Source organism: Oncorhynchus mykiss, chromosome 3 (genome assembly GCF_057628025.1).
Source record: "Oncorhynchus mykiss isolate SJ-2025 chromosome 3, ASM5762802v1, whole genome shotgun sequence".
NCBI classification, from domain to species: Eukaryota; Metazoa; Chordata; class Actinopteri; order Salmoniformes; family Salmonidae; genus Oncorhynchus; species Oncorhynchus mykiss.
This window is the reverse complement of record NC_143024.1, coordinates 36,670,674-36,685,168: the sequence shown is the minus strand read 5'-3', so window position 1 is coordinate 36,685,168 and position 14,495 is coordinate 36,670,674. Positions and strand designations below refer to the sequence as shown.

The 14,495-nt window shown below is 42.1% G+C and overlaps 1 protein-coding gene across 3 annotated transcripts in view; it reads right to left on the bottom strand.

Annotated features, from left to right (window-relative positions):
• Positions 1–14,495, bottom strand: part of LOC110515430 (inactive phospholipase C-like protein 2) — a 60,923-nt gene that overhangs the window by 20,483 nt on the left and 25,945 nt on the right. For all 3 annotated transcript variants that reach the window (XM_090229113.1, XM_036973175.2, XM_090229114.1), the window contains one exon: positions 1,714–4,197. In XM_090229113.1, the coding sequence (XP_090085239.1) occupies positions 1,714–4,197 (2,484 nt within the window). The remainder of the gene's footprint in view (positions 1–1,713; positions 4,198–14,495) is intronic.

Here is a 14,495-nt window from a genome sequence, read left to right as displayed (position 1 = left end):
TTATTAAAACATGCACATTCCCCCAAAAATATATGACATAATGTAGGCTAGCCTGGCCAATAGAAACTAGGAATAAATTGGTGATAAAGTCAATGCTTAGGGATGGATCGGAATTTACACAATGGTTACTCAGGCCTACCTGTCTGACAGACAAAATTAGGCTATAGGCTGCTATAGCCATAGATTTGTCAGTCAATTCCTCCACCCATCACGCATTCGTTAAATATCCTACCCCGTGTCAGTGAAGGGCTGTTAAGTTAAAACCAACACTCGAATTGAGAGGGTATCTATTATTTTTTTAAATGGCAAAAAGCACAGGCCTACCCCTTGTTAGCTTAAGATTTTGAAGAAAATTAAATGGGATCCGATTATATAAAGTGATCGATAACAGTGCTTTGGTCCGCAATGTTTTATGCTAGAAACAAGCTGTAAAATATCCAGGAAAGACATGACACAGATGAATCCTTTCTTTGACATTAAGAGGCTGAGCTACAACCTCTATAGCCGATGAGACAAAACAGACTTTGATTGGGAAGTAATCTAAATCTATCACTATCAATTGATTAAACTGTTCACTATGTACAATAGAAGATGTTTAAACTCAGACAGCTTTTAGCTAAAACCCTTCTGACCATCTCTTGTTGGGTTAAGCCACAGAAGAAAAGTAGCCAGCAGTTAAAGCTTACATTTGTATGTGTCGGTAGGCCTACTCTGTCTGGGGTGGAAAGGTAGGCCTACTCTGTCTGGGGTGAAAAGGTAGGCCTACTCTGTCTGGGGTGAAAAGGTAGGCCTACTCTGTCTGGGGTGAAAAGGTAGGCCTACTCTGTCTGGGGTGAAAAGGTAGGCCTACTCTGTCTGGGGTGAAAAGGTAGGCCTACTCTGTCTGGGGTGGAAAGGTAGGCCTACTCTGTCTGGGGTGAAAAGGTAGGCCTACTCTGTCTGGGGTGAAAAGGTAGGCCTACTCTGTCTGGGGTGAAAAGGTAGGCCTACTCTGTCTGGGGTGAAAAGGTAGGCCTACTCTGTCTGGGGTGAAAAGGTAGGCCTACTCTGTCTGGGGTGAAAAGGTAGGCCTACTCTGTCTGGGGTGAAAAGGTAGGCCTACTCTGTCTGGGGTGGAAAGGTAGGCCTTTTAAAGAACCATGATCAGATTCCTAATAATTTGCAAACAGGGACAGCTTCGTTGCAAACCAAGTACACCGATTTGGCATTGGAGAAATATGATAAAATGAACACATAAGCTATCGCTCAGTCCATTCTTAGCCTGTAATTTTGGTCATTTGTGTGGTATTAAAAACGATTATGTAGAATTGCCTGACATCTTTATAATTATTTTATTTTTTTTCAGACCTGCAAATACAATAATAGATTCATGTAATGCTTTTACTATAAAGGAGATCTTTCCACTTCTACTGTTGTCCATGGTGGTCTGTGAGCCCACAACTTTCTGGCCCTCAGCCCTGTGCGCTATAAAGAATTCCTGCATTGCCATGCGATGCTCTGGTCTGTCCAAGACGTGAGGGTAAACAGTAGACATGTTCTCTGCTATCCACTTTGTTTTAATTACTATTTTGGGTATAGGGGATGGTCACTTATTAAAAAAAAAAAAAGAAGAAATTATGTTCAGTGAGGAATTAGGTCAAATGTATTTTTCATTTCAGAGAGGTCCAATTTTCTCCATGTAACCCTTATTACAAATAATGTTCACTCCCTTACCTGCATGTTTTCTCTGAGGTCGGTGGCTTCCCTCAGTGGCAGTATGGCTGTCTTGAAGATGTCGTCCACAGCCTTGATGACCAGCACTCTCATGGTGGCGTACTCCCGACTTCTCTTGCCCTTACGCACAGACAGTCCCCTCTTGTGAGGCTTGCCCCCGCCCCTTCGGTTGGTGATGGCCACATGGACGAATAGCCAGGCGTGGGGAAGGACTTCCCCCGTTAGCGATTGTAGCGGTATGTGCCGGAATCCCGGCTGGAGACACTCGAAGGGGATTGTGTACTGGCCGATGAACTCGTCGCCAATGTAGTCATCATCAAGCACCACGAAGCGCACCATGGCCAACTCAGGTAGGTTTATCTGAAACTCAAAGCTTTCATCAAACAGTGGGTTCTCCCCATTCTGATTGACAGTTTTAGTCCTTTGCTCTGCACAATCAGCAGGGATGCCATGTATCTCCACATAGACATAAGGGTCAACAACATCTCCTTTGGAGCCTGAGCCTTTGGGTTTGGGGAAGTTTTGTCCACTTATGATCTTTATGTGCAAGAGCTGAGGAGACACACCAGGTACTGAGTCTTTAGTGTTGGCACTGAAATATGACACCTGCTCCCTCATTATGGCTGGTCGCAGCACATACCCACAGTTCCCATTCTGACGGAACCAGCCAATGTTTAGGTCCATCATCAGGCCGGGGGTCTGGTAGTTCATTGCCACGATCTGGCAACCACACTTCCAGAAGTCCTGAGGGTTCATGTTACTAGAGTCGATCCGCATTGGGCTCGGGTAGACTCTCGCCAATAACTTCTTGTTGTAGTTAACAAAGTCGCCTGGGAAGTCATTGGCACAGCGACTGGCAAAGACCTCATTGAACGAGCAAAGTTCCCAGTGCTTCTGGCTTTGGAAAGCTGTTGGGAAGTCTTTGAACGCAATCGATTTACACAACGTTACCAGGTCAGAGAGGTCCTTGGACAGCTGGAACTTTTTCAGTGGGATGCTCTGCTGTTCGTCGGCTTCAATGTTCATTCTTTGTGACATCTCAGCCCCCTCATCCTCATCAGTCACTTCACCCTCCGAGCTAATGCAGGTTGTGCCCAGCTTCTTCCCCTTCAGCAGGATCTTACACTTGAGGTCAAAGGGTGAGGGCAGGTAGCTGTCTTCAGGTGAAGGTGGAACCATGTAAATCTTGTCACCAAGAATCTTTTTCAATTGCTGAAACATGACCCTCTGCTGCTTTAAGGAGCAGTGGTTCTCCAGACACAATATCAGGGGAAAGTCAGATGCAACAAAGGCATATTTGTTGATGACGTCACAGACACTGCAGAAGACTATCTGCGAGGTCATTGTGTGGCCAGTGTAAATGACAGGCTCATTATCTGGTCCATCCCAGACATCTAGTTCTACACTTCGACAGCCCATCTTGAGGGCACGGATGTACCCTGTAATGTCAGAGGGGCCTCTAAACTGATCCTCGATCAGGTATGTGTTGTGGGAAGCGTTGATGTAATAGTGGGACAAGGGCTGGTTCATGTCCTGACACACAGTTTTTTGTTCCGGGTCAAAGATGTGGCACTCTGGCGACATGAGATAATTGGTAAACCCATCAAGGGAGAGCCAGCCCTTGAGCTGCCCCTCTTTGGAAGGTTCATAACTCTGAATGACCTCCAGACTGGTGTCTTCACTTACTTGTGCCATACCCTGCTCAGCCTCCAGAAACATAGTTAAGTCCTTGGTATCTAGAAATTCCTTGTTGCTAGAGAACTGGACAAGAAGGAAATACATTTCTGGTCTTGTGCAAAGGTCATGAAAGACTTCAATGAACTCCTCCTTAGTCACACCACATCCCACCTTATCTTTAGATTTGTGAAACTCCTTAAACTTGAGTTCAATCTTAACGTTTTTGAGTCCAGGGTTTAGGTTTTTAATTAGCTGCACGGCAGCACATAGACTGATCTGCTTGCTGTTGTTGGCATCAGCCTCCTCAAAGAGGTCCCCGAGCCAGGAGGAGCGCATGTTGTTCTGGTTGCTCTCAATCATATTCAGTGTGTGTTTCCCATAGGATATCAGGTATCTAAGCCCGGTCACCCATATGTTGGCCATATCGGCAGAGTTTGCAACCAAGTCCAAAGACTCATAGTTCTCCCCATAGATGATCGAGAAGGCACAGTCCTCTGATATCTGATCATATATTCCGTTGGTCCTAAACGTTTCTGTGTTTTTCCCTGTCCGCACCTCTTTGATGGACTTGACATCAATTTTGGCTTTCTCTGACTCTTTTTTGGAGGGTTCCCACCTTAGAGACTGCATGTCGGCGTCCAGGAGGAAGTAGCGGTGGTAAACGCGGGAGTTGGAGCGGACCTTCTTCAGTTCCGAGCCGTCCACCATGGCGTTGATGCAGTCGCTCGCACTGCTGATCTTCTTCTCAGTGGGCATGCTGCTGAACGAAACCGTCTTCTTCCTCTCTTTGCGCAGCCTCGAGCCATCCTGAGGAAGAGAAAAGGAAAAACCTGAATACTTGTTCTGTAAACAAGTAGAAAATAAGTAAATCACTTTAGATTTAGAGGTAAAAAGAGGAGCAGGATACTCTTTAAATCACTTCTCTGAGCTGGAAGCAAAATATTTAATTTATGCGATATACTATAGGCCAACTCAAAAAGTGGGAGTATTCCTGACTCTGTATGACTAAGCATTTGCACATGTGTCTGCCTATTGAAATGGGTTGATTATTTCACTGCTATTTGCTATGAAATCTGTTTAACTCCTTAGCATTCCTTGACGATTGGAGCTGCCTAATGTCAGTGTTTGACTTCTAACTGCAATTATTTTGGGGCAGCTGGTAGCCTAGTGGTTAGAGCGCTGGGCCAGTATCACACTCCAATCGAAGAGGAAGCGGCCAGTATATGGGATATAATCAGTTGGGCTTAGGCAGTAGGGATGGGGATTTGAAATAATTTCACTATATGAATAGTATCGTGAATTTTTGTCATTTGGATATTCTAAACGTGTACGTTTTTAACCTGAGCACTGCTGCTGCATGAGGGAGAGGCTCAAACAACCTTTCATTGGTTGTGTGCACAGATGATGTTATCGTAGGTGCAGCATTTCCAATGTTATTTATCATCCCATACAACAGTACCGGTCTTGACTGGAGTAGCCTAGAGAAGCTATAGTTAGCTAGGCTAAATGCTGGGCTTTCGCCCCAACCCCATTCCAACAATATCCTACCTGTTGGTTGCTCGTTGTAGCCTACTCCTTCTCATTTTGCAAACTGTTAATTCCATAATTGTATTCCATCTTGCATTGAATTAGTGAACTCTCACTCCATTTGCTACATGTTGAGCCTCTTTGCCACTTCGATTGGCCAACATAAACAACAAGCTACACATGACACCTGAAGGCTACCGGTCGGCTAGCTGTCTTTTTAAATGGGGCACAGGCAGCACACCAGGTTAAGATGAATTACATCCTCTAAGGAATGTTGCCAAGCTATCCTAGTGTCTATAAATATTTGACCTTGGATAAGTGCTTCATACTGAAACTATAGGTTGTAGAGAGCTTAAAATAACTTTAGCAAAGCTCTAACTCAGCTGAGAGGGAACATAAACAATTGTTAAAAGGGGCATGTTTCAGTGGGTTAATTCATGCATCATAATTCTGAATTTCTCACTCTAATATACAGTATCTACTGCTGTCCATATCACTCTTAGTGTATCTTGTTAAAACTATTCAAGTGTACGTACATACATATAAATTGCATTTGGATTACTGTTACAGTGCTATTCAGGTTTGTTCCAAAATGTGTTGATATCTGGTGTTTGTTTTTTGGGGGATTATTTGACATTTTACTGCATTGTTAGGCGCTAGTAACATAAGCATTTCACTGAACCCACTATAACATCTGCTAAATTGTGTATGCATACAATAAACTGATTTGATGAGATGCTAACAAAGAGGTCAAAGCAAAGTTGAGAGCAGCATTCCATATATGGTGCGTCACATGATGCGAAGAACACTGTTTGTTGACATATCTTGTGTATGTCTTTCCTAACTCCCCCCAACCCCTTCTATTTTTCTTGAGAACTGAGGACCGTTACCTTGAAGAATCTCCTTGAACAATTGTGTTGCTCGACTTAAGGTGCCCGTCACAGTGCATTCTGGGTGAACCACAATGAGTCCCCCCCTAAAAAGGATACAGCCCACACAGATCTAGTAGTGTATTGGCCACGTGCGTGACATTTCCCAAGTAGTCTGTCATTGTTGTGTTCCAGCACCTTTATTTTTAACCTTTCCACATTCATCCAGATTCAAGCTGAACTAAATAAAACATGAATTCTGCATCAATTGACTAGCATCAGATGGTCTTCAATGCATGCTGAAAGTGCCTGACTTATGAATGAATAGATTCCATTTCCATTTGCTGATGAAAAGATTAATGACATTACTAAGAGGTTCCAATTTTTTTTCAATATTTTGGATGCCTTTTTTTTAAGGCCAATTGGAAGTTTAAAATGGGCATTCAAAATACATAGACAAGCGTGCGGCTGGGTCTCATGTAAGTTGTTTATACTGAAATAAACAGCATGCATATGGAGCTTTAGATGTGGGGAAGGCTTCAGCGCCCATCGTCCTGCAACCAGCGCACTGCCATCCCTGATCGAATGGCCTGCGACGTTCAATGTCCCAAGGCCTGCCATGTGATCTTGCCAACGCTTGTGTGCACTTACTAAAGAGTAATGGCTCTCATGAACGTCTATGTGCTTCTCCCCCAGGGCAAAGGCCATTGAAAATGTATTACCTTTGGGTCAAGACAAATCTGACTACCCTTGTTGTAGAAAGAATTGAATGACAGACATTAACTGCTGAATATTGAAGTTTATGATTGACTATGAGCACCACCAAATATATTTGGAAATAAAAAAAATATAAAACACAACATGTAAAGTGTTGGTCCCATGTTTCATGAGCTAAAATAAAAGATCCCAGAAATTTCCCATACACACAAGCTTATTTCTCTCAGATTTTGTGCACAAATTTGTTTATATCCCTGTGAGCATTTCTCCTTTGCCAAGATAATCCATCCACCTGCCAGGTGTGGCATATCAAGAAGCTGATTAAACAGCATGATCATTACACAGGTGCAGTTTTGTCACACAATGCCACAGACGTCTCAAGTTGAGGGAGTGTGCAATTAGCATGCTGACTGCAGGAATGTCCACCAGAGCTGTTGCCAGAGAATGTAATGTTAATTTCTCTACCATAAATTGCCTCCAATGTCGTTTTATAGAATTTGGCAGTACGTCCAACCGGCCTTACAACTGCAGACCAAGTGTATGACGTTGTGTGGCGAGCAGTTTGTTGATGTCAACTTTATGAACAGAGTGCCCCATGCTGGCCGTTGGGTTGTGGTATGGGCAGGCATAAGCTACGGATTTAATCAATGGTAATTTGAATGCACAGAAATACCGTGAAGAGATCCTGAGGCCCATTGTTGTGCCATTCGTCCGCCACCATCACCTCATGTTTCAGCGTTGTAATGCTATGTCACAAGGATCTGTACACAATTCCTTGAAGCTGAAATGTCCAAGTTCTTCCGTGGCCTGCATACTCATCACACGGTCACCCATTGAGCATGTGTGGGATGCTCTGGATAGACGTGTGCAACAGCGTGTTCCAGTTTCTGCCAATTTCCAACAACTTTGCACAGCCATTGAAGAGTGGGACAACATTCCACAATCAAGTCTGATCAACTCTATGCAAAGGAGATTTGCCACGTTGTGAGGCAAATGGTGGTCACACCAGATACTGACTGGTTTTCTGATCCACACCCTAGTCTTTATTAAGGTGTCTGTGACCAACAGCATATCTATCTTCCCAGTCATGTGAAATCCATAGATTAGGGCCTAATGAATACATTTCAAATGACTGATTTCCTTATATGAAGTGTAACTCAACAAAATCTTTTAAAATTGTTGGCTGTTGCATTTAGATTTCTTTTTACAATGTATTCCTATCAACCATGTTGAATGGCAAGCTAGTTTGAGTAGAAATTCTAACATGCTTTGCTGATGAAAAAAATTATATTAACATTTTTGTCAAAACAGTTGCATAGCCTAGAGTTTCAGTTGATTTTGTTGTAATACTTGAGGTTTGGAGACCAATTCTATTATGCTATAAGATTTAGCTAAATAAGAATCACAGGCTGTGAGTACACTACAGACTTCATAGCCTACAAACAATAGTAGGCAAGGTCACATATTTTCTTTAGTACGGTATATGAAAGTGTTGACCCGTCTGATGCTGTGGTTCCTCATCCTGGTGAAAGAATAGCAACAGCATCCTGACATTTTATCTATTCTAGTTGGCTACTTCCTACCCCTCATTCTCATACTTGAGGTTGAAATGAGACAAAAGGGAAGGCCACATTAAGCCATGAATACATTTTTTTAAAAGACAGACAAGCCTCTCTGTAGGCAGGGCTAGAGCTTTTCTTTCATTCTATAGTCTGCAGGTGTACACAGAGGGTTAAAAAGGTGCAACTCAGAGGATTTCATGTTCAAAACAGTGCTGGGAGACGTTCAGAAATATAGGACAACGTCAGAGAGAAATGAAAAGATCCTCCAATACACGCTATAGGCCTACATCTCAATTGTATGACCGGATTCCAAAACGTAAACCATTGTAAGCATGTTTGGGTGGTATGGTCCACAGATTGTAGCCTATGTATCTTCTACCTTTGAGAAAGCTTCAGTATTTCATGATTAAGTGGCGATTGTGATGAAGAACTGCTGGTGAGCTATTTTGTTTAACACCATTACTGGCAGAGGTCTAAACTTCACTGTAACCCCCACTCGTCTGGTCATGTAGATAAAAGGAAATCAGCACATCTTTGTTTACAACCTACACATTAGCACATCTTTACACGTTACACATTAGCACATCTTTACACGTTACACATTAGCACATCTTTACACGTTACACATTAGCACATCTTTACACGTTACACATTAGCACATCTTTACACGTTAGCACATCTTTACACATTAGCACGTCTTTACAAGCTACACGTTAGCACATCTTTACACGTTACACGTTAGCACATCTTTACAAGCTACACGTTAGCACGTCTTTACAAGCTACACGTTAGCACATCTTTACACGTTACACATTAGCACATCTTTACACGTTACACATTAGCACATCTTTACACGTTAGCACATCTTTACACATTAGCACGTCTTTACAAGCTACACGTTAGCACATCTTTACACGTTACACGTTAGCACATCTTTACACGTTACACGTTAGCATGTCTTTACAAGCTACACGTTAGCACATCTTTACACGTTACACATTAGCACGTCTTTACAAGCTACACGTTAGCACATCTTTACACGTTACACATTAGCACATCTTTACACATTAGCACATCTTTACACGTTAGCACATTAGCACGTCTTTACAAGCTAGACATTAGCACGTCTTTACAAGCTACACATGAGCACGTCTTTACAAGCTACACATTAGCACGTCTTTACAAGCTACACATTAGCACGTCTTTACAAGCTACACATTAGCACATCTTTACAAGCTACACATTAGCACGTCTTTACAAGCTACACGTTAGCACATCTTTACACGTTACACATTAGCACGTCTTTACAAGCTACACGTTAGCACATCTTTACACGTTACACATTAGCACGTCTTTACAAGCTACACGTTAGCACATCTTTACACGTTACACATTAGCACATCTTTACACGTTACACATTAGCACATCTTTACACATTAGCACATCTTTACACGTTAGCACATCTTTACACGTTACACATTAGCACGTCTTTACAAGCTAGACATTAGCACGTCTTTACAAGCTACACATGAGCACGTCTTTACAAGCTACACATTAGCACGTCTTTACAAGCTACACATTAGCACGTCTTTACAAGCTACACATGAGCACGTCTTTACAAGCTACACATGAGCACGTCTTTACAAGCTACACATTAGCACGTCTTTACAAGCTACACATTAGCACGTCTTTACAAGCTACACGTTAGCACATCTTTACACGTTACACATTAGCACGTCTTTACAAGCTACACGTTAGCACATCTTTACACGTTACACATTAGCACGTCTTTACAAGCTACACGTTAGCACATCTTTACACGTTACACATTAGCACGTCTTTACAAGCTACACGTTAGCACGTCTTTACAAGCTACACATTAGCACGTCTTTACAAGCTACACGTTAGCACATCTTTACACGTTACACGTTAGCATGTCTTTACAAGCTACACGTTAGCACATCTTTACACGTTACACATTAGCACGTCTTTACAAGCTACACATGAGCACGTCTTTACAAGCTACACATTAGCACGTCTTTACAAGCTACACATTAGCACGTCTTTACAAGCTACACATTAGCACGTCTTTACAAGCTACACGTTAGCACATCTTTACACGTTACACATTAGCACGTCTTTACAAGCTACACGTTAGCACATCTTTACACGTTACACATTAGCACGTCTTTACAAGCTACACGTTAGCACATCTTTACACGTTACACATTAGCACGTCTTTACAAGCTACACGTTAGCACGTCTTTACAAGCTACACATTAGCACGTCTTTACAAGCTACACATTAGCACGTCTTTACAAGCTACACATTAGCACGTCTTTACAAGCTACACATTAGCACGTCTTTACAAGCTACACATTAGCACGTCTTTACAAGCTACACATTAGCACGTCTTTACAAGCTACACATTAGCACGTCTTTACAAGCTACACGTTAGCACATCTTTACACGTTACACATTAGCACGTCTTTACAAGCTACACGTTAGCACATCTTTACACGTTACACATTAGCACGTCTTTACAAGCTACACGTTAGCACATCTTTACACGTTACACATTAGCACGTCTTTACAAGCTACACGTTAGCACATCTTTACACGTTACACATTAGCACATTTTTACACGTTACACATTAGCACGTCTTTACACGTTACACATTAGCACATCTTTACACGTTAGCACATCTTTACACATGAGCACGTCTTTACAAGCTAGACATTAGCACGTCTTTACAAGCTACACATTAGCACGTCTTTACAAGCTACACATTAGCACGTCTTTACAAGCTACACATTAGCACGTCTTTACAATCTACACATTAGCACGTCTTTACAAGCTACACATTAGCACGTCTTTACAAGCTACACATTAGCACGTCTTTACAAGCTACACATTAGCACGTCTTTACAAGCTACACATTAGCGCATCTTTACACGTTATATACATTAGCACATCTTTACACGTTATACATTGCATAACAACTCATCATAGCTGTTTTAACAAAGCCAGTAACAGAGAAATGAGTTGAAAGTTTAAAAAAAGAATAATAAATTGTCCAGTCATTATAAATGTGGCTTGGCTCTGTGCGTTAAAAAAAAAGGAGGACTGTTGCATCACTATTGGTTTCAAACACCAAATTCTAGATTGAGGAGCGCAATATAAAAATATTGGCCATTAGATTTAAACAAACTCATCCACAAGTGTATGCTGTGGTTAAGGAAAAAACATGAATACAGTAGATTATCGCGATATTTTGCGATTTTATATTGACTCCAAGTACCGATTTGTAATGTCAGCGATCGCTAGTCAGGTGTACCTGCCCCAAAACTCTGGTATATCATCCTATAACTAGTTCCACATCTTTTTCATTGTTTTAAATGGTGAGCCAACATGTTTTGTGTACTTTTACCTCTCATGGCTTTCTACTGTCCCTCTGCAGCAGACATCTAGTGAACAATGTGTTTGAAACATCAAATCACAATAAAATCACAGTATCGAATCGCAACACATAAAATTGTGATACATAGAATCGCAACACATCGGCACCTAAGTATTGTGATAATATCGAAATCATGAGGTCCCTGGCAATTCCCAGCCCTAGCTAGGAGAAACATTGTCTCTACATGAACAAACTCTAAAATGTTACTCGTGCCTTCAATTCTTTTGGCATTTCCAGGAAAAGCCTTTATTTAACTAGGAAAGTCAGTTAAGAACAAATTCTTATTTACAATGACCTACCCCGGCCAAACCCTGACGACGCTGGGCCAATTGTCCGCTGCCCTATGGGACTCCCAATTCTGTCCGGTTGTGATACAGCCTGGAATCGAACCAGGGTCTGTAATGAGGCCTCTAGCACTGAGATGCAGTGTCTTAGACTGCTGCGCCACTTTGGAGCCCCAAGACATATTTTGAGAAGGAAAGGAAAAGTGGTAGTTTTTGCTCTTGGCAACTAGGATCATACTCATACATCACGGCTAGCCTGGTTGTCATAAACGGTTAGAAACATTATAGCTTTGATACCTCAGGGCCTTTACATCTGCAAAACCTTAAAAGTCAAGCTTATCAGCTGGCAAAGTCTATGTGGAATTTATGAGTTAGATTTAACCTAGTCTACAAATGCAGGTGAAAGTCTCAACCATGACATTCTTCAGGGTTTGGCAGCATGAAGCCATGAAAACTGACTTCAAGGAATACATGGCCTTCCAGAGACAAATTCATCTCTTGTATCAACACGTCACATCTGGTGACAGGACTCTGGCCGTGTTGATCAAACACTTTCTCACCCTTGCTCTGTGGTGTAATTGAAGAGAAGGCAGGCTGTACTTTAATGGGTACTAATCAATCTCAGGGCCCCACCACTTCATTTTTACCCCCTGCAGAGCCTAACCAGAGTTTCACATGCATCTCTGTGCTGTGAGGAAGGATCTAATCGAAAAGTAAAGAATTAAAAATAAGTACATCACTCCTGACAGAACTGCTACTGGAGGAGCTTTCCTGAGGCTTGGAAAAAGCCAAAATGCATGACTGAAGATAATCCGTGTGATCTGGACAAGAATCTTGACTTTGTCTTTGGAAGGAGTTTTCATTCGTGTTGGCCTTTAGGTGTGGCTGCTAATCAGGATTTCCTCTTGCGCTCAGTGAGGACTGGCTTCAGCTCCCCAAGCAAGAAAACGATACCACAGAACCCCCCCCCCCCCCCCCCCCCCCCCAACTGTGGTTATTTCCTGAAAATACAATTCTGTGTCTTATGTAATGGCCAAAGTCAGCAGGGTGTTTTTTAGTTACTTACACATGATTTCATTAAGACTCAAAACTATCCTGAAAGGGAAACATTTCTTGATTCTAAAAGGAAAAAGAATCCTCAAGAATATACTTTTTAGGGATGATAATGACAACCATACAATCTCCAATGTTTAAATTTAGCCTACTTGCTCAGCAGAGATTCTTACTTTTTTGCTTAATTACCAGCATACTGGTCCACAATCCATTTCATTAATACATTTTAACTGGATATTAAAATGTCCAATTTCTGAAGCAACACAAAATCGCAGTGTTTTGTTATTCTATGATGATGCTGTATCCAGAAAATCCCAGGAGTCTTGCTGATCTGAGGTGCTGTCGTAATTAAGAATGACACAGACCCAATTATCATCACGCGTAGGCCTGCGTTGGCAAAGCAACCATGCTGAGAGGTCCACACCTGACTCACTCTTGCGTGTTGGACAATTTGCGGAATCCAAGTAGGTCATAAAATGCAGACGCCAACCTCACCAGTGTATGAGAAATTATATTGAAATTCTCCCTTTATTTCCAGATACTGGATGTCCTGATTTCCTTTGCAAATGTATAGGCAGGTCAGATTCTGCAAAGGTCTACACCTAGAGTTCCTGTCATTTTGTACATAGATATCAATTGGGTATTTCTGGGAAAAGTAAAAACACAGAGACATGATGTTCGATAAATGTAATAACATAGGCCTAGCTAAACCTGTGCAGGGCTTAGCGTTGCATGGGGAGATGGAGAGTATTTTTGTCTCCCTGCATTACATTTGAGTGTGTTCAGCTGCCAAAAACTCCCGTAGGATTCTGAATACCCTAATAGACTGAAACCCCCTTTACTGGTTCAATGAGCAGTTCAGGACTGTCTGTACATCTGAAGAATTCACAGGGGACTCATTACAGTCCAGACCAAATGCATTGTATAAAGCTAGCAGTCTTCAACATCACACAAGAGACCAACCACAACTGCTGCATAATGTGATTATCAATATTAGTCTACATCTATTCTAGGCTAAATACTATAGAATCATCAACACCGACATTTGACTTTATAAAACGCGTTAAACATTCAAATGATAATGTTACCAAGGCACATTCAACAGCACTAAACTCCAGAAGTGCAGGTAGGTTGGCAGCTAAATATGTAATCTTAAATCTTATTATAGCATAAAAAGGGGATATTGCTCATAATTTTGTCCCTTATCAGGCACTCGTCTCAATAACATCAAACTTTCAAAAGGGAAAAGAGCATTGGCTTTGATACCTGAGCCCAGACTGAACTTTCCCCCCACCCCGAAAAACAACGTGAAGAAGCCTCCCTATGTGGAGAAGGCTCGTGCCCCCCACTCTGTGACTGTAACCTCATCTACCACTCTCACCCTTCAAACACCAGGGTTCATTCACATCCACAGAGCAGATTGAGACCATAGTCACATGTTAAAGAGCACATCTGAAAACAGCCATTAGGAGTCAGCCATGCTGGCTTAGGTTTGACTATATAAAAGGGTCATTTAGATGCATTAATAGGCTAGGAGTCACCGCTGCTCCACAGCGCTCAGGACCTCAGACTGGGGAAAAGGTTCACCTTCCAACAGGACAAAGACCCTAAGCACACAACCAAGACAACGCA